This window comes from Paramormyrops kingsleyae, chromosome 15 (genome assembly GCF_048594095.1).
Source record: "Paramormyrops kingsleyae isolate MSU_618 chromosome 15, PKINGS_0.4, whole genome shotgun sequence".
In the NCBI taxonomy this organism is placed as follows: Eukaryota; Metazoa; Chordata; class Actinopteri; order Osteoglossiformes; family Mormyridae; genus Paramormyrops; species Paramormyrops kingsleyae.
This window is the reverse complement of record NC_132811.1, coordinates 14,162,499-14,187,850: the sequence shown is the minus strand read 5'-3', so window position 1 is coordinate 14,187,850 and position 25,352 is coordinate 14,162,499. Positions and strand designations below refer to the sequence as shown.

The 25,352-nt window shown below is 42.3% G+C and overlaps 1 protein-coding gene across 7 annotated transcripts; it reads left to right on the top strand.

Moving 5' to 3' along the window:
- Positions 1–702: 702 nt before the first annotated feature.
- On the top strand, positions 703–23,901 carry selp (selectin P). Of its 7 annotated transcripts, none has more exons than XM_072699859.1 (26): positions 703–824; positions 1,098–1,137; positions 2,531–2,600; positions 3,151–3,540; positions 4,364–4,471; positions 6,078–6,263; positions 6,648–6,833; positions 7,851–8,036; positions 8,585–8,770; positions 9,794–9,979; positions 10,364–10,549; positions 11,567–11,752; positions 12,301–12,486; positions 13,510–13,695; positions 14,166–14,351; positions 15,355–15,540; positions 16,089–16,274; positions 17,298–17,483; positions 17,954–18,139; positions 19,143–19,328; positions 19,796–19,981; positions 20,702–20,887; positions 21,013–21,198; positions 22,054–22,176; positions 22,373–22,388; positions 22,558–23,901. In XM_072699859.1, the coding sequence occupies exons 3-26, from the start codon at positions 2,531–2,533 to the stop codon at positions 22,607–22,609; spliced, it is 4,107 nt and encodes a 1,368-aa protein (XP_072555960.1). In that variant the 5' UTR covers positions 703–824; positions 1,098–1,137; the 3' UTR covers positions 22,610–23,901. The 7 variants fall into 7 exon arrangements, 5 of the variants coding, with proteins under 5 accessions (XP_072555960.1, XP_072555962.1, XP_072555959.1 ...); XM_072699860.1 differs by lacking the exon at positions 1,098–1,137 and adding an exon at positions 1,170–1,227 and having other exon boundaries at positions 719–824; XM_072699861.1 differs by lacking the exon at positions 1,098–1,137 and having other exon boundaries at positions 8,585–8,764.
- The last annotated feature ends 1,451 nt before the right edge of the window (positions 23,902–25,352 follow it).

Sequence of the window (25,352 nt, the reverse complement as noted above, 5' to 3'; positions counted from 1 at the left end):
ATGTACTCTGGGAACCAAAAACACAATAGCGTGTCACTGCGATTTATGGAATATTTTTTTAAACGTATTGAATCTTTGGTGAACTGCTCTGCGTGTGGTGATTTTCCACAACGATTACATACATGTGTAGTTTTGGTGTAAATAATTTTGGTGTAAAATTATTACAGTGGGAAACTGCATAATCTATTTTGACCAACAAGACTAAAGCTATTGAAAATTGTGCCAAATGATGACAATTGTACAAAGCCGTTTGCATATATGTACTCATTTGGAGATTTGTGTGAAACAATGAGAAATTATGTTTTGCTGTGCAGAAGTGACATTATTGTGTGAGGATTACACTGGTTGTTTTGCAAATGTTGATTGTCATTTGAGAAATGCTCCAAAGCAATCGAAAAAACTGTAAAAGATGACACACTGGCCATATTAAACTTGAAATCAATTTTTCCCACCCTAAATGTTTCATAAACCTGAAAAATAGAAATTAAATTCAATGGAAGAATAATCCTTATACAAACATTTTGTACTGTAAACCTACTTGTTAATAAATATTTACAAGTAACATATATATTATATAATTATGTGTCAATAAGAAATGGAAGCAATTTTTTGCCTGACTATAATAAAGCAGAATGTTCCGGCGAGTTGCAATCAACCTGAAAGCAGTTAATCTGTAGGCATTTTGCACATTGCAAAACGTCACTTTGTCTCTCACTATTAAAGGAAGTGCATGTGAAATGTAATACACTGATATGGTCCAAAAGCTTTGAATAGTCCGTGTTACAAAGTGACATAGCAAAATCTCCATCGTTGATCACAAAAAGGTAATTGTTTAGCTTCTTTTTCATTATAAACATATTTGTTTCTGTATTTATTTATTCAGATTTGTTAACATCTGACAATGAAAACATGTCATTATTATAGATTTTCCCAGTTGCTTTGAAGCATTTCTCAAATGAGTCATCGTTAAAACGATGCTGATTGTACTGAATATTTCATTGCTGGAATTATTTGCTTTTGAGACATGAGTTCCGTACTGTTTTTCTCAGTCGCTGTGGTACATTTCTCGAATCATCCTTAACATTTGCACATTGCAGATCAAAGCAGCTTTTTTTCTGCAAAGGTGTTAAGAACAAGGTACGATTGATGCAATTGTTTGATTTCTGCAGTTACTTTTTCCAGTCGCTTTGGTACATTCCTCAAGTCATCCTTAATATTTGCAAAACAGTAAGTGCATTTCTTGAAACAATTTGCACAGACAGCACCACATAATGGATCTCCTGCAAAAGGCTGTAACTTTTTCAAAATCATTGGCAGACTTAGGGAGGGATTCGGCCCTATTGACTGCCTCTCAAATGGAAAAAATAAATGATTTTGGTTGCCCCTTTACACAATAATTTATGAAGATGTGCAAGAGAATTTAATAATATTTCATAATGTGTGCCCTTCAAGCAATGTTGAACGCAAGATGGGGAGAGTGAGAGCACTGGAGGGGAGCAAGGGGGGGGGGGCAACTGGTCCTCTTTGTTAGCTGGGACAGGGCCTAGGTGACCCTGAAGACGATAAGCTGTGACGCCATGGCTGATTAAAAACATTGCTGAAATGCCAATTAGAGTGGTGAAAACACTGCTATTGGCTGACCTTCACATGTTTAGTGCCGTCTGTGGTGCCCCCTTCATGTGTGAGGACTTGTCCAATAGACCAAGAGAATGAGATGCAATGTCTTACAGTTTTTCTCAGATCAGAACTGAAATTCTCAAAACTACTTGCCCAACCTCCACATCATCGAGTCACTTGTGCACATCATAAAATCAACGTCTCGTTCTTTTGTGAAAATTGCGAATGCTTTGGCACATTCATGCAAATGATTATGTACAATTGTTTGCGGTTTCCTACACTATCAATTGCTTATGTCGTGTTGATCAGAATATATTATTTGAGTTCTCTGTTGAATAGTCTCACCCCTGAAAACATGTAGGCATTAGTTCATTGCATAAGTCATTACATGTAAAATGGTCGAAGCAGTTGTCATAATCTGTCAAGTATATTCTCTATACAGCTCTATTACACGTGTGTCCTAAATTGATGAACTTCTCTCAGTTGAATCTTGACTTTCACCAATAGAAGAGAAAGTTTGAAGTGTTAGATCAACCAATGATCAACCAGTTCTCTAAAATAGCTCAGAGATGCATCTCATGAGCCTTCAGTTGGCAGCTTTAGAAGCAAAACCACAGTGTTCGCTCTGATGGCACTGAGCAGCTCCTTTAGTGGCAGAGGCTCCTTATCTTCTCTTATCTTTTGCAGCTATTCCATGGTGTTGTGTTATTTGCATGAATTCTTTTGAGAAATGCTCTTAGAAATGTTAAGTATGTTTCATGAAAATGTGCCAGTTGAGGACAACTGTAACCCTTATGCACAGTGCTTTTCATAAAATAAAATAAATTATGCACACTCCTAGCGCATAGCGGAGGTGTAATTCAGCTCACAGTAGATGCTTAAGTGTTTCTGTCTCTATTTTCACGTTTGTCAGATGCTTGGTTTAGGAGAAAACCTTCACCTCTTTGGATTGTTCATTGTTGTCTTGGTTGCCCTCGACTACGGTAAGCTGTCAGACAATGCAATAAAACTGCATCTTTGTAATATTCATATTATGGTCATATTCTGACATTCATCTATGAACATTTTATTTAAGAATGCTTTTTGGAGCTTTTCATGTGTTTAGGCTCATTTGTGTTGTCAGAGATCTTTATGGAGAAGTATTTCATTTCCCATTGAAAGCATCTGCTCAGCATCTCAGTGGGTAACTGGTTGCTCGCACCTTGAGGGCGGGGATTCGAATCCCACTCTGGCTCTTTTTATGTGGAGTTTTCTTCTCCCTGTATTGTGTCACCGTGTCACCTTGGGCTCCACACTAGCATTGTGAGTGGGTAAGGGGGTAAAATTTGCAGAGATGAGTTATATTGTTCCTTGAGTATATACAGTACCAGTAAAGAGCTGGGTCCTCTGAATCAGCCAAGGTAGTCATGTGCCTCCGACGCCCCTGCGTTCGGCTCCAGGCCAGTCTGTGCTGAATAGGCTGCTTGGAGATGGATGGATGAAGGTACATTGACCAAACAAATTTTCTAATAACCTGTGTGTGGTGTGACACAGGTATGGTGGGTAAAACCAAGGTGGAGGCTTGGACCTATCACTACAGCACTAGCCCCAGCAGAGACTGGAATTCTGCCAGGCAGTTCTGCCGCCAGCATTACACAGACATGGTGGCCATCCAGAACCAGAAGGAAATCGCACATCTCAACGAGATCCTTCCGTGGAACCCGAAATACTACTGGATCGGCATCCGGAAAGTGGGCAATGTCTGGACGTGGGTTGGGACCAATAAGACCATGACTGAGGAGTGTGAGAACTGGGCAGCCGGAGAGCCCAACAATAAAGGAAGCCAGGAAGACTGTGTGGAAATATACATCAAAAGAGAAAAAGAAACTGCCAAGTGGAATGATGAGAAGTGCACTAAGGAGAAAGGAACCATTTGTTACAACGGTAACCCATTCCAGACAGATTCATCAACAGCCAGACACATTACATTTAATATAATTAAATACAACAAGCTATTACTTACACCGGTGCTTCTCAAGCTGGTCTTCAGGGACCCAGAGCTCCCAGACAATCAAAGACACCAAATACCTGGTACAGGTGTGTTTGTAACTGGGAGGGAGGGAAAATGTGGAAAAGTCTGGGGGTCCCCAAGGACTGGACTGAGAAACACTGACTTTTACTGCTTGGTTGGTGGCACTATAACTTACACTGTCATGGAAGCATGATTAGGTCATAGATATCACAGTGGTGCAGTGGGTAGTACTGCTGTCTAACACCTGCAGGGGTTAGGGGGTTAACATTCACCCCCACTCTGTGTGTGGAGTGTGGTCATTCTCTCCAAGAAGGCCTGGACTGGTCACTTTCCCAGTGGGCCGTGGGGTGGGGGAGGGGCATAATTTATCATGGGGGACCCTGAAGTACAGGGCCAGTACGGTTGCCAGATACTCCTCCTACAGTCTCAAGTCACGCAGTTAGGCTAACTGATGTCTCCAAATTGCCTGTAGGATGTGGCTGTGTGTGGATGTGCTCTGTAATGCCCTGGTATTCCATCCAAGAGGGTCCCCTGTCTTGTGTCCTTTCTGCTTGGGACAAGGTCCAGCCCGAGGCCACCCTATACTGGATATAGGTTGGGTTGGGATATATTTATCCAACCACTGATTTTAGTTCATTGTGACAGCATCAGTAAAGATTGTGAGCATGAATATCCATGACCAAAGGGTGTCCTTTGATGAGAATGAATCCGTGATTGTGTCCCCTTTCCGTTAAGCCTCCTGCAGTCCACATGCCTGCAGCGGCTACGGAGAGTGTGTGGAGACCAATGGAAACTACAGCTGCTCGTGCCAGCCAGGCTTCCAGGGGCCGCACTGTGAGGAAGGTGAGGAGCTGCCGACTTCTCTCCCGAAGTCTTCCATCTGAAACAGCCACTTATCTGTCTCCAGTAACACCTTCTAGTTAATGTTCTCTTTGGCTCTTCAGCGTTTACACAGTCTGATTGTCCAGTAACGTAAATGTGTCAAAATATTTGCCTGACTCGTACGAAGTGCCTTGTACAGACTTTTCAAGCAACAGATGCTCGATAGGGGTGGCTGAGGGTGACCCTCCGTAAGTTTTGTTTACTGAGGGTGTGTTTGTGTGTGTGAGGAAGGGGGGGGGATTGGTGATTCGCTTGGTAAATTTTCATGATTGTCGTTTGTTGAAAAGCACTTAGAACCTCAAAAGAGCACCTTCAATCATTTGGGCAAAAGGGCCAGTCAGGTCCGTCCCCCCCCCACCGCCACACCAGAAAGGGTGTCAAAATCAATATTTCAATCATTTAGGTTTAAGGTCATATTAATGTGAGCACACTCTAACGTCTAAATCAAAGCCAGTAGTCAGGGGCAGTTGTTAATGTTAAAAGTGTTAGTTATTCATATTTTATATAAATTTATTTTGCTGCAGCATAGTTGAGAAGTGCCCCGATGTTCTCAGATTTGCCCAGGAAAGCAAACATGGATCAGGAACTCTCTGCCCTCGACCTTAAAGCGACACACCCACTGCGTTTCCTGTGAAACTGGCTTAGCTTCTACCCCTTTGTTGCTAAATCTGGCCATCTGTAACGACACTGAACGATTGCAGTACTGTCATGTGGAGCAATTGCCTGTAAGCAGAAGGGAAGTGTCTAAAGTGAGATCCACCACCCTATATCAATGAATTGAGCTACTTAAACAGCTGACAATCTCAGCTGGGTTATTATTATATGTAATGTCTAATTGCAACAATTTTTCTTATGAGAGTGGTGAGACGTACTTTCCTGACTGATATTTATCCTTGATGACTGTGAGCTGTAATTTCATCACTTCTCACTGTGGCAGTGGTGAGACGTACTTTCCTGACTGATATTTATCCTTGATGACTGTGAGCTGTAATTTCATCACTTCTCACTGTGGCAGTGGTGAGGCGTAATGTCCTGACTGATAATTATCCTTGATGACTGTGAACTGTAATTTCATCACTTCTCACTGTGGCAGTGGTGAGGTGTAATATCCTGACTGATATTTATCCTTGATGACTGTGAGCTGTAATTTCATCACTTCTCACTGTGGCAGTGGTGAGGTGTAATGTCCTGACTGAGCCCCATCACGGCTCCATGCACTGCAATCATCCGTTGGAGGAGTTCAGCTATAGCTCCACCTGCTGGCTGGGCTGTAAAGAAGGCTTCATGAGGGCAAACTCAACTTTTATTGACAACTTATCAATGTTTCTCATTTTTTTATTATTTGATTTTTCAATGGTGTTAAGTCAATATATCGTTTATATCAATAAGCCCAATGTGACAGTATGTTCTGATACAGCTTGACAGCAGACAAAAAGAATTATTTGCATAGAATGCAGTGATTTTAATGGCAACACAATCTACATCAGTTTGATGCTGGTTGAGGGTCACTGGTGTAGAAAATGCACCTGGTTGAGCATCTTGTCCTGACAGCACGTCTTTGTTCCAGCTCAGCGCTGTAGGATGCTAACAGCTCCCCCCCATGGGAACCTGAGCTGCTCCCACCCCCATGGAAATTTCAGCTTCAACTCCAGCTGTGATATTCGCTGTGAGGAAGGCTACTTCCTGAACGGGACAGCGTCCACGCGGTGCGGCTCCCTGGGGACGTGGACAGAGACCCCAGGAATGTGTCAGGGTAAATCAGCCTATTCCTGCTACTGACACAGATGGGCATAATGCATTGGGCTTTACAGATTGTATCATATACCCATAAATTTGTTATGGAACATGAAAACCAATACATTTATACAATGATCAAGGTTGGCGTATCTCTTCCTACTAGGCAGCCTAGGAACATAAGTGAATTTAAGGAAATGCCGCCCTCTGGTGGAGATACACTAAAACTTCTCATATTTGATTTGAAGCCTCCTATCACATGTGCTCTGTCCTCTTTATCTCCGATAACTGTGAGCTGTTATTTCATCAATTCTCACTGTGGCAGTGGTAAGATGTAATGTCCTGACTGATATTTATCCTTGATGACTGTGAACTGTAATTTCATCACTTCTCACTGTGGCAGTGGTGAGGTGTAATGTCCTGACTGAGCCCCATCACGGCTCCATGCACTGCAATCATCCCCTGGAGGACTTCAGATATAGATCCACCTGCTGGCTGGGCTGTGAAGAAGGCTTCATCCTGAAGGGGGCAAACTTCACTCAATGCACCTCGCAGGGGGTGTGGAGCAGCGCCTCCCCAGTTTGTGAGGGTAATTACATAGACTTTGACAGTAGGCCTTAGTGATACTGCACGATATTTTATTACGGTAATCTTTTTCATATCAGGTAATGTTGAACATTTTCATGATATAAGTCATTATTTTGTTACTTCAAGCCTCCACTGTTGCTTAAAATTTCCTAATAATTTCCCTAGACTGACTGAAAACATGAAATAGACAAAATGTGGAATGGATTGCAAACTGAAATTTTTAACCAATATGGGACACAAATTGTCCTGTATTTCTTAGACAGAAAGTGGAAACCCTAATTGCTGGTCTTTGTGACTGTAAGCACTGGCATTCTGCATGCTCTACTGCATAGCAGTGCATCAAGTGATGAAATACGTTTGCAGCATTTCCAGTTCTAGTTGGCACAATTGGCAGCCGCGTTAATGGTATGTACCAGTCAGTTGTGTGTTGGACTTCAAACAGTAAAAAGTACCACCACTCCACCAACGTCTTTTACCTCGTTAATCCACAATATCTCCTGTTTAAAGAAATATGCTATAGCTGCTGAGATGCCAGTTTCTTCACTGACATTTGAAGTTTGCACTAATGGAGCGCTCACCTCTTCCATGATATTACCAATACAGTAACATGTCACATGCTCTGCTAACTCAATCAACCTTACTGTGCATTCATTGGGCATGGGTTGTCTGTTCTTAAAAGATTACCATATGATTTGTATGCACAGCCTCAATTTCCATTATGTGATACGTTGATGTTTGCTATCAAACAATGCACCTTATTGACAGTTTATCAAAGTTTATCATTTTTTTATCATTTGAATTTTCTATGGAGATAAATCAATATATTGTTATATCATCCAGCCCTATTAGACAGTATGTTCTGACACAGCTTGACAGCAGAGAAACAGAATTATTTGCATAGAATGCAGTGATTTTAATGGCAACACAATCTACATCAGTTTGATGCTGGTTGAGGGTCACTGGTGTAGAAAATGCACCTGGTTGAGCATCTTGTCCTGACAGCACGTCTTTGTTCCAGCTCAGCGCTGTAGGATGCTAACAGCTCCCCCCCATGGGAACCTGAGCTGCTCCCACCCCTATGGAAATTTCAGCTTCAACTCCAGCTGTGATATTCGCTGTGAGGAAGGCTACTTCCTGAACGGGACAGCGTCCACACGGTGCGGCTCCCTGGGGACGTGGACAGAGACCCCAGGAATGTGTCAGGGTAAATCAGCCTATTCCTGCTACTGACACAGATGGGCATAATGCATTGGGCTTCATGGATTGTATCATATACCCATTAATTTGTTATGTAACATATTGGCATGAAAACCAATAAATTTACATAATGTACAAGGTCGGTGTATCTCTTCCCACTAGGCAGACTAGGAACATAAGTGAATTTTAGGAAATATCTCCCTCTAGTGGAGATACACTAAAACTTCTCATATTTGGTTTGAAGCCTCCTATCACATGTGCTCTGTCCTGTTTATCTTCGATGACTGTGAGCTGTAATTTTATCACTTCTCAGCATGGCAGTGGTGAGGTGTAATGTCCTGACTGATATTTATCCTTGATGACTGTGAGCTGTAATTTCATCACTTCTCACTGTGGCAGTGGTAAGGTGTAATGTCCTGACTGATAATTATCCTTGATGACTGTGAGCTGTTATTTCATCACTTCTCACTGTGGCAGTGGTAAGATATAATGTCCTGTCTGATATTTATCCTTGATGACTGTGAACTGTAATTTCATCACTTCTCACTGTGGCAGTGGAGAGGTGTAATGTCCTGACTGCGCCCCATCACGGCTCCATGCACTGCAATCATCCCCTGGAGGACTTCAGATATAGATCCACCTGCTGGCTGGGTTGTGAAGAAGGCTTCATCCTGAAGGGGGCAAACTTCACTCAATGCACCTCGCAGGGGGTGTGGAGCAGCACCTCCCCAGTTTGTGAGGGTAATTACATATACTTTGACAGTAGGCCTTAGTGATACTGCACGATATTTTATTACGGTAATCTTTTTCATATCAGGTAATGTTGAACATTTTCATGATATAAGTCATTATTTTGTTACTTCAAGCCTCCACTGTTGCTTAAAATTTCCTAATAATTTCCCTAGACTGATTGAAAACATGAAAAAGGCAAAATGTGGAATGGATTGCAAACTGAAATTTTTAACCAATATGGGACACAAATTGTCCTGTATTTCTTAAGACAGAAAGTTGAAACCCTAATTGCTGGTCTTTGTGACTGTAAGCACTGACATTCTGCATGCTCTACTGCATAGCAGTGCATCAAGTGATGAAATACGTTTGCAGCATTTCCAGTTCTAGTTGGCACAATTGGCAGCCGCGTTAATGGTATGTACAGTACCAGTCAGTTGTGTGTTGGACTTCAAACAGTAAAAAGTACCACCACTCCATCAACGTCTTTTACCTCGTTGATCCACAATATCTCCTGTTTAAAGAAATATGCTATAGTTGCTGAGATGCCAGTTTCTTCACTGACATTTGAAGTTTGCACTAATGGAGCGCTCACCTCTTCCATGATATTACCAATACAGTAACATGTCACATGCTCTGCTAACTCAATCAACCTTACTGTGCGTTCATTGGGCATAGGTTGTCTGTTCTTAAAAGATTACCATATGATTTGTATGCACATCCTTAATTTCCATTATGTGATACGTTGATGTTTGCTATCAAACAATGCACCTTATTGACAGTTTATCAAAGTTTATCATTTTTTTATCATTTGAATTTTCTATGGAGATAAATCAATATATTGTTATATCATCCAGCCCTATTAGACAGTATGTTCTGACACAGCTTGACAGCAGAGAAACAGAATTATTTGCATAGAATGCAGTGATTTTAATGGCAACACAATCTACATCAGTTTGATGCTGGTTGAGGGTCACTGGTGTAGAAAATGCACCTGGTTGAGCATCTTGTCCTGACAGCACGTCTTTGTTCCAGCTCAGCGCTGTAGGATGCTAACAGCTCCCCCCCATGGGAACCTGAGCTGCTCCCACCCCCATGGAAATTTCAGCTTCAACTCCAGCTGTGATATTCGCTGTGAGGAAGGCTACTTCCTGAACGGGACAGCGTCCACGCGGTGCGGCTCCCTGGGGACGTGGACAGAGACCCCAGGAATGTGTCAGGGTAAATCAGCCTATTCCTGCTACTGACACAGATGGGCATAATGCATTGGGCTTTACAGATTGTATCATATACCCATAAATTTGTTATGGAACATGAAAACCAATACATTTATACAATGATCAAGGTTGGCGTATCTCTTCCTACTAGGCAGCCTAGGAACATAAGTGAATTTAAGGAAATGCCGCCCTCTGGTGGAGATACACTAAAACTTCTCATATTTGATTTGAAGCCTCCTATCACATGTGCTCTGTCCTCTTTATCTCCGATAACTGTGAGCTGTTATTTCATCAATTCTCACTGTGGCAGTGGTAAGATGTAATGTCCTGACTGATATTTATCCTTGATGACTGTGAACTGTAATTTCATCACTTCTCACTGTGGCAGTGGTGAGGTGTAATGTCCTGACTGAGCCCCATCACGGCTCCATGCACTGCAATCATCCCCTGGAGGACTTCAGATATAGATCCACCTGCTGGCTGGGCTGTGAAGAAGGCTTCATCCTGAAGGGGGCAAACTTCACTCAATGCACCTCGCAGGGGGTGTGGAGCAGCGCCTCCCCAGTTTGTGAGGGTAATTACATAGACTTTGACAGTAGGCCTTAGTGATACTGCACGATATTTTATTACGGTAATCTTTTTCATATCAGGTAATGTTGAACATTTTCATGATATAAGTCATTATTTTGTTACTTCAAGCCTCCACTGTTGCTTAAAATTTCCTAATAATTTCCCTAGACTGACTGAAAACATGAAATAGACAAAATGTGGAATGGATTGCAAACTGAAATTTTTAACCAATATGGGACACAAATTGTCCTGTATTTCTTAGACAGAAAGTGGAAACCCTAATTGCTGGTCTTTGTGACTGTAAGCACTGGCATTCTGCATGCTCTACTGCATAGCAGTGCATCAAGTGATGAAATACGTTTGCAGCATTTCCAGTTCTAGTTGGCACAATTGGCAGCCGCGTTAATGGTATGTACCAGTCAGTTGTGTGTTGGACTTCAAACAGTAAAAAGTACCACCACTCCACCAACGTCTTTTACCTCGTTAATCCACAATATCTCCTGTTTAAAGAAATATGCTATAGCTGCTGAGATGCCAGTTTCTTCACTGACATTTGAAGTTTGCACTAATGGAGCGCTCACCTCTTCCATGATATTACCAATACAGTAACATGTCACATGCTCTGCTAACTCAATCAACCTTACTGTGCATTCATTGGGCATGGGTTGTCTGTTCTTAAAAGATTACCATATGATTTGTATGCACAGCCTCAATTTCCATTATGTGATACGTTGATGTTTGCTATCAAACAATGCACCTTATTGACAGTTTATCAAAGTTTATCATTTTTTTATCATTTGAATTTTCTATGGAGATAAATCAATATATTGTTATATCATCCAGCCCTATTAGACAGTATGTTCTGACACAGCTTGACAGCAGAGAAACAGAATTATTTGCATAGAATGCAGTGATTTTAATGGCAACACAATCTACATCAGTTTGATGCTGGTTGAGGGTCACTGGTGTAGAAAATGCACCTGGTTGAGCATCTTGTCCTGACAGCACGTCTTTGTTCCAGCTCAGCGCTGTAGGATGCTAACAGCTCCCCCCCATGGGAACCTGAGCTGCTCCCACCCCTATGGAAATTTCAGCTTCAACTCCAGCTGTGATATTCGCTGTGAGGAAGGCTACTTCCTGAACGGGACAGCGTCCACACGGTGCGGCTCCCTGGGGACGTGGACAGAGACCCCAGGAATGTGTCAGGGTAAATCAGCCTATTCCTGCTACTGACACAGATGGGCATAATGCATTGGGCTTCATGGATTGTATCATATACCCATTAATTTGTTATGTAACATATTGGCATGAAAACCAATAAATTTACATAATGTACAAGGTCGGTGTATCTCTTCCCACTAGGCAGACTAGGAACATAAGTGAATTTTAGGAAATATCTCCCTCTAGTGGAGATACACTAAAACTTCTCATATTTGGTTTGAAGCCTCCTATCACATGTGCTCTGTCCTGTTTATCTTCGATGACTGTGAGCTGTAATTTTATCACTTCTCAGCATGGCAGTGGTGAGGTGTAATGTCCTGACTGATATTTATCCTTGATGACTGTGAGCTGTAATTTCATCACTTCTCACTGTGGCAGTGGTAAGGTGTAATGTCCTGACTGATAATTATCCTTGATGACTGTGAGCTGTTATTTCATCACTTCTCACTGTGGCAGTGGTAAGATATAATGTCCTGTCTGATATTTATCCTTGATGACTGTGAACTGTAATTTCATCACTTCTCACTGTGGCAGTGGAGAGGTGTAATGTCCTGACTGCGCCCCATCACGGCTCCATGCACTGCAATCATCCCCTGGAGGACTTCAGATATAGATCCACCTGCTGGCTGGGTTGTGAAGAAGGCTTCATCCTGAAGGGGGCAAACTTCACTCAATGCACCTCGCAGGGGGTGTGGAGCAGCACCTCCCCAGTTTGTGAGGGTAATTACATATACTTTGACAGTAGGCCTTAGTGATACTGCACGATATTTTATTACGGTAATCTTTTTCATATCAGGTAATGTTGAACATTTTCATGATATAAGTCATTATTTTGTTACTTCAAGCCTCCACTGTTGCTTAAAATTTCCTAATAATTTCCCTAGACTGATTGAAAACATGAAAAAGGCAAAATGTGGAATGGATTGCAAACTGAAATTTTTAACCAATATGGGACACAAATTGTCCTGTATTTCTTAAGACAGAAAGTTGAAACCCTAATTGCTGGTCTTTGTGACTGTAAGCACTGACATTCTGCATGCTCTACTGCATAGCAGTGCATCAAGTGATGAAATACGTTTGCAGCATTTCCAGTTCTAGTTGGCACAATTGGCAGCCGCGTTAATGGTATGTACAGTACCAGTCAGTTGTGTGTTGGACTTCAAACAGTAAAAAGTACCACCACTCCATCAACGTCTTTTACCTCGTTGATCCACAATATCTCCTGTTTAAAGAAATATGCTATAGTTGCTGAGATGCCAGTTTCTTCACTGACATTTGAAGTTTGCACTAATGGAGCGCTCACCTCTTCCATGATATTACCAATACAGTAACATGTCACATGCTCTGCTAACTCAATCAACCTTACTGTGCGTTCATTGGGCATAGGTTGTCTGTTCTTAAAAGATTACCATATGATTTGTATGCACATCCTTAATTTCCATTATGTGATACGTTGATGTTTGCTATCAAACAATGCACCTTATTGACAGTTTATCAAAGTTTATCATTTTTTTATCATTTGAATTTTCTATGGAGATAAATCAATATATTGTTATATCATCCAGCCCTATTAGACAGTATGTTCTGACACAGCTTGACAGCAGAGAAACAGAATTATTTGCATAGAATGCAGTGATTTTAATGGCAACACAATCTACATCAGTTTGATGCTGGTTGAGGGTCACTGGTGTAGAAAATGCACCTGGTTGAGCATCTTGTCCTGACAGCACGTCTTTGTTCCAGCTCAGCGCTGTAGGATGCTAACAGCTCCCCCCCATGGGAACCTGAGCTGCTCCCACCCCTATGGAAATTTCAGCTTCAACTCCAGCTGTGATATTCGCTGTGAGGAAGGCTACTTCCTGAACGGGACAGCGTCCACGCGGTGCGGCTCCCTGGGGACGTGGACAGAGACCCCAGGAATGTGTCAGGGTAAATCAGCCTATTCCTGCTACTGACACAGATGGGCATAATGCATTGGGCTTCATGGATTGTATCATATACCCATAAATTTGTTATGTAACATATTGGCATGAAAACCAATAAATTTACATAATGTACAAGGTCGGTGTATCTCTTCCCACTAGGCAGACTACGAACATAAGTGAATTTTAGGAAATATCTCCCTCTAGTGGAAATACACTAAAACTTCTCATATTTGGTTTGAAGCCTCCTATCACATGTGCTCTGTCCTGTTTATCTTCGATGACTGTGAGCTGTAATTTCATCACTTCTCAGCATGGCAGTGGTGAGGTGTAATGTCCTGACTGTTGTTTATCCCTGATGACTGTGAGCTGTAATTTCATCACTTCTCAGTATGGCAGTGGTGAGGTGTAATGTCCTGACTGATATTTATCCTTGATGACTGTGAGCTGTTATTTCATCTCTTCTCACTGTGGCAGTGGAGAGGTGCAATGTCCTGACTCCGCCCCATCACGGCTCCATGCACTGCAATCATCCCCTGGAGGACTTCAGATATAGATCCACCTGCTGGCTGGGCTGTGAAGAAGGCTTCATCCTGAAGGGGGCAAATTTCACTCAATGCACCTCGCAGGGGGTGTGGAGCAGCGCCTCCCCAGTTTGTGAGGGTAATTACATAGACTTTGACAGTAGGCCTTAGTGATACTGCACGATATTTTATTACGGTAATCTTTTTCATATCAGATGTTGAAAATTATCATGATATAAGTCATTATTTTGTTACTTCAAGCCTCCACTGTTGCTTAAAATTTCCTAATTATTTCCCTAGACTGACTGAAAACATGAAATAGACAAAATGTGGAATGGATTGCAAATTTTTAGCCAATATGGGACACAAATTGTCCTGTATTTCTTAGACAGAAAGTGGAAACCCTAATTGCTGGTCTTTGTGACTGTAAGCACTGGCATTCTGCATGCTCTACTGCATAGCAGTGCATCAAGTGATGAAATACGTTTGCAGCATTTCCAGTTCTAGTTGGCACAATTGGCAGCCGCGTTAATGGTATGTACCAGTCAGTTGTGTGTTGGACTTCAAACAGTAAAAAGTACCACCACTCCACCAACGTCTTTTACCTCGTTAATCCACAATATGTCCTGTTTAAAAAAATATGCTATAGTTGCTGAGATGCCAGTTTCTTCACTGACATTTGAAGTTTGCACTAATGGAGCGCTCACCTCTTCCATGATATTACCAATACAGTAACATGTCACATGCTCTGTCAATCAACCTTACTGTGCATTCATTGGGCATAGGTTCTCTGTTCTTAAAAGATTACCATATGATTTGTATGCACAGCCTTAATTTCCATTATGTGATATGCTGATGTTTGCTATCAAACAATGCACCTTATTGACAGTTTATCAAAGTTTATCATTTTTTTATCATTTGAATTTTCTATGGAGATAAATCAATATATTGTTATATCATCCAGCCCTATTAGACAGTATGTTCTGACACAGCTTGACAGCAGAGAAACAGAATTATTTGCATAGAATGCAGTGATTTTAATGGCAACACAATCTACGTCAGTTTGATGTTGGTTGAGGGTCACTGGTGTAGAAAATGCACCTGGTTGAGCATCTTGTCCTGACAGCACGTCTTTGTTCCAGCTCAGCGCTGTAGGATGCTAACAGCTCCCCCCCATGGGAACCTGAGCTGCTCCCACCCCCATGGAAATTTCAGCTTCAACTCCAGCTGTGATATTCGCTGTGAGGAAGGCTACTTCCTGAACGGGACAGCGTCCACACGGTGCGGCTCCCTGGGGACGTGGACAGAGACCCCAGGAATGTGTCAGGGTAAATCAGCCTATTCCTGCTACTGACACAGATGGGCATAATGCATTGGGCTTCATGGATTGTATCATATACCCATTAATTTGTTATGTAACATATTGGCATGAAAACCAATAAATTTACATAATGTACAAGGTCGGTGTATCTCTTCCCACTAGGCAGACTAGGAACATAAGTGAATTTTAGGAAATATCTCCCTCTAGTGGAGATACACTAAAACTTCTCATATTTGGTTTGAAGCCTCCTATCACATGTGCTCTGTCCTGTTTATCTTCGATGACTGTGAGCTGTAATTTTATCACTTCTCAGCATGGCAGTGGTGAGGTGTAATGTCCTGACTGATATTTATCCTTGATGACTGTGAGCTGTAATTTCATCACTTCTCACTGTGGCAGTGGTAAGGTGTAATGTCCTGACTGATAATTATCCTTGATGACTGTGAGCTGTTATTTCATCACTTCTCACTGTGGCAGTGGTAAGATATAATGTCCTGTCTGATATTTATCCTTGATGACTGTGAACTGTAATTTCATCACTTCTCACTGTGGCAGTGGAGAGGTGTAATGTCCTGACTGCGCCCCATCACGGCTCCATGCACTGCAATCATCCCCTGGAGGACTTCAGATATAGATCCACCTGCTGGCTGGGTTGTGAAGAAGGCTTCATCCTGAAGGGGGCAAACTTCACTCAATGCACCTCGCAGGGGGTGTGGAGCAGCACCTCCCCAGTTTGTGAGGGTAATTACATATACTTTGACAGTAGGCCTTAGTGATACTGCACGATATTTTATTACGGTAATCTTTTTCATATCAGGTAATGTTGAACATTTTCATGATATAAGTCATTATTTTGTTACTTCAAGCCTCCACTGTTGCTTAAAATTTCCTAATAATTTCCCTAGACTGATTGAAAACATGAAAAAGGCAAAATGTGGAATGGATTGCAAACTGAAATTTTTAACCAATATGGGACACAAATTGTCCTGTATTTCTTAAGACAGAAAGTTGAAACCCTAATTGCTGGTCTTTGTGACTGTAAGCACTGACATTCTGCATGCTCTACTGCATAGCAGTGCATCAAGTGATGAAATACGTTTGCAGCATTTCCAGTTCTAGTTGGCACAATTGGCAGCCGCGTTAATGGTATGTACAGTACCAGTCAGTTGTGTGTTGGACTTCAAACAGTAAAAAGTACCACCACTCCATCAACGTCTTTTACCTCGTTGATCCACAATATCTCCTGTTTAAAGAAATATGCTATAGTTGCTGAGATGCCAGTTTCTTCACTGACATTTGAAGTTTGCACTAATGGAGCGCTCACCTCTTCCATGATATTACCAATACAGTAACATGTCACATGCTCTGCTAACTCAATCAACCTTACTGTGCGTTCATTGGGCATAGGTTGTCTGTTCTTAAAAGATTACCATATGATTTGTATGCACATCCTTAATTTCCATTATGTGATACGTTGATGTTTGCTATCAAACAATGCACCTTATTGACAGTTTATCAAAGTTTATCATTTTTTTATCATTTGAATTTTCTATGGAGATAAATCAATATATTGTTATATCATCCAGCCCTATTAGACAGTATGTTCTGACACAGCTTGACAGCAGAGAAACAGAATTATTTGCATAGAATGCAGTGATTTTAATGGCAACACAATCTACATCAGTTTGATGCTGGTTGAGGGTCACTGGTGTAGAAAATGCACCTGGTTGAGCATCTTGTCCTGACAGCACGTCTTTGTTCCAGCTCAGCGCTGTAGGATGCTAACAGCTCCCCCCCATGGGAACCTGAGCTGCTCCCACCCCTATGGAAATTTCAGCTTCAACTCCAGCTGTGATATTCGCTGTGAGGAAGGCTACTTCCTGAACGGGACAGCGTCCACGCGGTGCGGCTCCCTGGGGACGTGGACAGAGACCCCAGGAATGTGTCAGGGTAAATCAGCCTATTCCTGCTACTGACACAGATGGGCATAATGCATTGGGCTTCATGGATTGTATCATATACCCATAAATTTGTTATGTAACATATTGGCATGAAAACCAATAAATTTACATAATGTACAAGGTCGGTGTATCTCTTCCCACTAGGCAGACTACGAACATAAGTGAATTTTAGGAAATATCTCCCTCTAGTGGAAATACACTAAAACTTCTCATATTTGGTTTGAAGCCTCCTATCACATGTGCTCTGTCCTGTTTATCTTCGATGACTGTGAGCTGTAATTTCATCACTTCTCAGCATGGCAGTGGTGAGGTGTAATGTCCTGACTGTTGTTTATCCCTGATGACTGTGAGCTGTAATTTCATCACTTCTCAGTATGGCAGTGGTGAGGTGTAATGTCCTGACTGATATTTATCCTTGATGACTGTGAGCTGTTATTTCATCTCTTCTCACTGTGGCAGTGGAGAGGTGCAATGTCCTGACTCCGCCCCATCACGGCTCCATGCACTGCAATCATCCCCTGGAGGACTTCAGATATAGATCCACCTGCTGGCTGGGCTGTGAAGAAGGCTTCATCCTGAAGGGGGCAAATTTCACTCAATGCACCTCGCAGGGGGTGTGGAGCAGCGCCTCCCCAGTTTGTGAGGGTAATTACATAGACTTTGACAGTAGGCCTTAGTGATACTGCACGATATTTTATTACGGTAATCTTTTTCATATCAGATGTTGAAAATTATCATGATATAAGTCATTATTTTGTTACTTCAAGCCTCCACTGTTGCTTAAAATTTCCTAATTATTTCCCTAGACTGACTGAAAACATGAAATAGACAAAATGTGGAATGGATTGCAAATTTTTAGCCAATATGGGACACAAATTGTCCTGTATTTCTTAGACAGAAAGTGGAAACCCTAATTGCTGGTCTTTGTGACTGTAAGCACTGGCATTCTGCATGCTCTACTGCATAGCAGTGCATCAAGTGATGAAATACGTTTGCAGCATTTCCAGTTCTAGTTGGCACAATTGGCAGCCGCGTTAATGGTATGTACCAGTCAGTTGTGTGTTGGACTTCAAACAGTAAAAAGTACCACCACTCCACCAACGTCTTTTACCTCGTTAATCCACAATATGTCCTGTTTAAAAAAATATGCTATAGTTGCTGAGATGCCAGTTTCTTCACTGACATTTGAAGTTTGCACTAATGGAGCGCTCACCTCTTCCATGATATTACCAATACAGTAACATGTCACATGCTCTGTCAATCAACCTTACTGTGCATTCATTGGGCATAGGTTCTCTGTTCTTAAAAGATTACCATATGATTTGTATGCACAGCCTTAATTTCCATTATGTGATATGCTGATGTTTGCTATCAAACAATGCACCTTATTGACAGTTTATCAAAGTTTATCATTTTTTTATCATTTGAATTTTCTATGGAGATAAATCAATATATTGTTATATCATCCAGCCCTATTAGACAGTATGTTCTGACACAGCTTGACAGCAGAGAAACAGAATTATTTGCATAGAATGCAGTGATTTTAATGGCAACACAATCTACGTCAGTTTGATGTTGGTTGAGGGTCACTGGTGTAGAAAATGCACCTGGTTGAGCATCTTGTCCTGACAGCACGTCTTTGTTCCAGCTCAGCGCTGTAGGATGCTAACAGCTCCCCCCCATGGGAACCTGAGCTGCTCCCACCCCCATGGAAATTTCAGCTTCAACTCCAGCTGTGATATTCGCTGTGAGGAAGGCTACTTCCTGAACGGGACAGCGTCCACGCGGTGCGGCTCCCTGGGGACGTGGACAGAGACCCCAGGAATGTGTCAGGGTAAATCAGCCTATTCCTGCTACTGACACGGATGGGCATAATGCATTGGGCTTTATGGATTGTATCATATACCCATAAATTTATGTAACATATTGGCATGAAAACCAATAACTTTATACAATGTACAAGGTCAATGTATGTCTTCCTACTAGGTAGACTAGGAACATAATTGAATTTTAGGAAATATCTCCCTCTGGTGGAGGTACAATAAAACGTCTCATATTTGGTTTCAAGCCTCCTATCACATGTGGTCTTTCCTGTTTATCTTCAATGACTGTGAGCTGTAATTTCATCACTTCTCAGTATAGCAGTGGTGAGATGTAATGTCCTGACTGATATTTATCCTTGATGACTGTGAGCTGTAATTTCATCACTTCTCACTGTGGCAGTGTTGAGGTGTAATGTCCTGACTGATATTTATCCTTGATGACTGTGAGCTGTTATTTCATCACTTCTCACTGTGGCAGTGGTGAGGTGTAATGTCCTGACTCCGCCCCATCATGGCTCCATGCACTGCAGTCATCCCCTGGAGGAGTTCAGCTATAGCTCCACCTGCTGGTTGGGCTGTGAAGAAGGCTTCATCCTGAAGGGGGCAAACTTCACTCAATGCACCTCGCAGGGGGTGTGGAGCAGCGCCTCCCCAGTTTGTGAGGGTAATTACACAGACTTTGACAGTAGGCCTGGGTGATTTGGCATAATATTTTATTACGGTAAATTTTTTCATATCAGTAAATATTGACAATTGCCATGATATAATTCATTATCTTGCTACTTCTTGGCTTCACTGTTGCTTAAAATTTCGTACGAATTGCCCTAAAACAGACTGAGGACATTACAAAAGGCAAAAAATTGAATGGACTGCAGACATACATTTCTAACCAATACCAGACACTAACTGTCCCGTATTTCTTAGGACAGAAAGTGGAAACCCTAATTGCTGGTCTTCATGACTGTAAGCACTGGCATTCCGCATGTTCTACTGAACAGCAAAGCTCCAAGTGATGAAAATTGTATGCATTATTTCCAGTTTTAGTTGGCACACTTTTCAGTACGTGCACATCACCAGTCAGTTGTGTGTTGGACAGAGTACCAGTACACCACCAACATTTTTTACCTCATTTACCCTCAGTATGTCCTTTTTTAAAGTATGCTGTGGCTGCTGAGCTGTCACTTTCTACACCAACATTTGAAGTTTGGTTTGATGGAGCACTCACCTCTTCCATGATATTACCAATAACTCAATGCTAACTCAATGCTAACTCAATCGACCTTACTGTGCATTCGTTGGGCATTGGTTGTCTCTTCTTAAAAGATTACCATATGATTTGCTGGAATAGCGCTTATTTCCATTATGTGATAACCTATGCTCTCAGCTCGACAGTGTCGCCCCTTGGAGGTACCATCCCATGGTCACATGACGTGCTCCCACCCTCATTCCCACTTCAGCTTCGGCTCCAGGTGTGAGCTGGGCTGTGAGGAGGGCTTCCTGCTCAGAGGATCTCACCTTCTGCAGTGTACTACATCTGGGCTTTGGAGTAATGTGACGCCCTCCTGTCAAGGTGATGTACAGCATGGCCTCCCTAAACCTAGTTCTATTTTATTAATACATCGCTTAACAAATATAGGGGCTATTTAAATATGTTATTCATAGATACCTAAAGCTGTTGTGATTGCCCCTCTTTAGCTGTGCAGTGTAAGCCCCTAGAAGCTTCACCACCACTCTCCATGAACTGCACTCATCCACTGGGCATCTCCAGCTTCCAGTCTCTGTGTCACTTCCACTGTGGGGAAGGCTTCATGCTGAATGGGACTGAGTACATGTCTTGCACCTCCTGGGGCCTCTGGACGAATCCTTTACCTTCATGCAGAGGTCAGTTTTCCACCCATAGAGGTTTATTGTTATCTGGAGCAGCTAGTGGACAGTAGCTGACCGTCAAGCTCAAATGAAGCCAGCCTGTTTTGAGAACACTAAGCGAGTGGGGGCTGCGGGATCAGCTTGGGGAAGACTAACCAGGGGAAACCTGGCGGTGCAACTTGGAATTAATGTTAAGTAACATTGTGGAACTTTGTTCAGCTGTTGCTCCAGTTACTTATTTAATCATCCAATGTCTGATATTTGTTAACATTCTTTGATTGTTTATGAACATTGCCGCCAATATTTGTGTAGTAATTTTAAGAGTGTAATGCCAAAAATGCAAGGTGTTTCCACAATTTTGGACACTAGTGTAGGGCTTGAACCACAGAGTACAGTCAAATCCTGAGACTTTCATTAATACAGATGGTGCTCGGCTTACGGTGGTGATATATCCATTTCATAAGGTGTAAATATCATTTGTCTAATATGATTATATGATAAATGACATAGATAAGAACACATACGATACGTTGTCAAACACCGTATAAGATATTCACGCTTGTGATCGCTACAGAGACTGGAAACGTGGTTGTGTGGAAGCTGCCGTTGGCTGGCATCAGTAGAATGCATCATACAGCAAATCGCTACCCTATCTAGGATTTCCACTGCCTCGTGCCCTGTCCTTTTTGGGAAAGACTCCAAGCTCATCGCAACTTTGAACTGGACTAGCAGTCAAGAAAGTCAATTGGATAGATGCTGTCATATCAAATCTTACCTTATTCTTCCTGCATCAGGGTTTTGTTCTTTAACATGTGAATGATGCATACGGTGCTAAAGGCTTTAACTGAGTCTGTGATCTTTACGTTTCAGTGACAGAGACGTCGCTCGGGGTTCGCATGCTAATGTATGCGGGGGTGGGGTCTGCCACATCGATTGGCCTGCTTCTCGTGGGCGGTCTCCTATTCTACGCTGCTACACACCTTAAAGAAAAAGGTATCAAAAAATCAACACATACATAAACATCATATATATGTACTAGGAATGTACTGTATTGGGGGGGTTGGCAGCAGGATCCTGAGCATCAGATATGAGATGTAAGCACAATACTTAGGCAGGTGGTGTCTATTTCTATGCTGTGCTATACTACATTAATGCTAAAGCATGATATTATTCATCTCCCTTTCTGTAGGTGGCGCAAAAAAATTGTAAGTCCAGTTTTAATATGATAAAAATGCTCTCGTTGAATAACAACCACTGGAATTATTAGTCAAAATATGCCTGAAACTTAATTAGAAATTATTTTAATTTACTGTTCTGATTACTACTACGTGTTTCCAAATGCAGTATCCTAACGGTTTCCTTTCCTTTTTTCAGGGATGAGTCTCTGTGGGTAGATCAAGAAAACCCCGCCTTCGAGAACTGTTAGAAAAATCAGATCAAATTCCATGCTGTTCATCAAGATTTTGTATTCTTTTGAATTTACAGCACAGATTCAAACTGCTGTTCTGACTCTCTCCACTCATTCATTACACAGAACTAAACTTTTTAAAAAGGAATTAAACTTTTTTTTTTTAGTTGTACAATAGACATGTTAACTTTTCTGTTAGGTGTTCAATATATGCATGAGGCCTACACGTTAACTTTTAGGTTAGGCGTATAATATCGCATACGTAGGTCAATTTCTTTCATACAAACAGTTTTCAATCATATTTATGTTAATATGTAAATCGAGCATTTATGCTTTGCATTGTGTATCTGGAGACATTGTGCTTCATGATATAGTAATACTGTATATAGATATAGTGAAACGTCACCCCAGCGATCTGACTGACTTTCGCTTGGAACAAGAGTAAAGTGCGGGCCTCCCCAGCGGCGGCAGCGCCGGACGGGAGAGCGAGTCCCGAGCATACTGTCCCCAAGCATGAGGCCTGCGAGTCCCAAGCATACTGTCCCCAAGCATGAGGCCTACTCCCTACCTGCGCCGGACCTCAAGGCGGCCTGCGTCTTGGCAGCTGCCTCCGCCGTCTCCGGCCGCCGGGGGCCGGGTCAAGTGGTGACAGATGAGTGCGATGGAAAACCTGAGGGAGCGGGTGGCAAATGCCAGCCGTCTCAACGGGTCGCCCGTCACCTGTCACCTCCGCTAAGCTCCGCTACCTCGGCCACCGCCGCGTCGCCGGGGGCTGCCAAGACAGAGGCCGGGCGCGAGGCGTACAGCGTTTCGAAGGGTGACGTAAGGGGGAGGAATTAGCAGAATCCTGGTGTAAAAACCTGTCTCTCACATCTCGTAAGCATGTGCCATTTTTTAAATCAAAAATGTATTCCATAAATTTGCTCTTTTGTCATATGTTGATTAAAAAAAAGTGCGATTATAACCATAAAAAGCTTGCTGTAATTTTACGCTAACGGAAATATTTGAATTAAAGAACAATATCTTTCAGAGGGAGGACATACAAAAACGGACACAGAAACATAATGTCGATTATATAAGAAAAACACTAACTTTGGGACGTATAATGTACTTAAAACAACGCTCGGTTTATGGTATGACGTTAGTAACTTAAACGCTAAATTCTAAGTGCATAAACAGAAAGACGCACTTAAGTCCTGAAAGTATAAACGATTAAAAAAACGTAGAAGTGCAGCAGAATACATATTCATTGATTTAGCCTTGCTCACACATGAAACGTTCTTAAGTATTTAGCTACTAATGTTTAATTATGAAAATATCCTGTTGGGACGTTTTTAGAAAATGAGCTCATCTGTTTCTGCTCTGAAGCAGCATGATGCCAATTATAACAGTTAAAAGACAGAGGGTTTGTGGCCCAAGGTTGGCACAGAAAGCGCAATAAATTACCGATCAACAGACGGGGTGCTCTTTGGTTATTTTCAGAATAATAATGATGTTATTGCTGCCCGCTGTGCCGGCGCACTATTGGTTTATTGCGATCCAGACTCCTTCCCTGTTTCCGCGCATTTTCCCTCGATGAAATCTCTAAAGCCGGTCAGCTTTCCGGGGCAGGCAGCGCAAAACAGCGGCTGAAACAGCGGCTGTAGGGCGGCCGCCGAAAGCGTTTGAACGCGTGCCAGCCGGTGCCCGGCAGCCGCCCCTGCGCGTGTGATGGACGGAAACTCCGGGGAGAAAGATGTCCGTCTTCTACATTGACCTTGGATTATTTTTGTGTCGCATATATGCACATATACACCAGTTTGACATTCGATTAATGGCACTAGCATTTCAGTGAATTTGTTAAATCCATTGTGCATTTGAGTGTTTCGGGTTCATCCAACCGCTCTACGGCGACCTGGGCTTGCAACGCCCGCAAATGACAGATGATCAGATTGCTCCTGACCGACGAATCGCGGACTTTACCTTTAAAGGTCCGGTTGCATGCTGAGAAACGCGAGATGAAACGAAAAGTTCACATCCAGGGCAGAGAGCGCCCATTGGCTTATTGCGGACCCTCATATCTGCGTGTCATACCGGGCAGTTACTCTGCCATAGCTTCTAGTCCTGATTTCTGAACCCCGGTATTACGAGTGCATTCCAGCGGAGATGCAGAGGCTAGCCTGGGTGGTCTCTGCAAAGGGAAAAAAGGTAAAAAAAAAAAAAATGCAGGTATGTCCTTTGATAGCAAGCCGCAGAGTTTTACCCGTCATGATCACAGGAGGGATGTGATCATTACCCATCTCTTTTGACATCAAAGAAATGGTCAACTTTGACCCTTGAACCGAGGATGCCTCCCTGACTGCAGAAACTACTTTGATGATAGGAATTATGTTATATTACCCTAATCATACTTAAATATAATGTGAGTGTATTTGATCTGAGATGGGCTGGCATCCCCAGTCTTATGTCCTGTGCTCCCCCCCACCCCATGACTCACACAAGCAGTTATAAGGTGGATGAATGATGGACGGACATAATGCTTGAGTGTGTTTGTCCGGCGATCGACTGGCCATCTCACTGGGCGTTTACTGCCTTGGCCCTGGGGCTCTGGGCCACCACCAGCCCTGTACTGGGTAAGCAGGTATCCAAGATGGATTGAAAATTATGATAGTAACACATTTCTTGAGCCAGATTTCCATTAGATAAATTTTATTGGAACGTGAGCTGAACATATGTAACAAACGTTTCGACGTTCTACTAGTGATCATAAAAAAAAGAATAT

What these genes read in the sequence shown, in the direction of transcription:
- selp (XM_072699859.1), top strand. Translation starts at nt 2,531, where the DNA reads ATGCTTGGTTTAGGAGAAAACCTTCACCTCTTTGGATTGTTCATTGTT. An exon ending in GACCCCAGGAATGTGTCAGG is followed by an intron (nt 19,329 to 19,795) that starts GTAAATCAGCCT and finishes TCACTGTGGCAG; the next exon opens with TGGTGAGGTGTAATGTCCTG. An exon ending in TGTGACGCCCTCCTGTCAAG is followed by an intron (nt 20,888 to 21,012) that starts GTGATGTACAGC and finishes GCCCCTCTTTAG; the next exon opens with CTGTGCAGTGTAAGCCCCTA.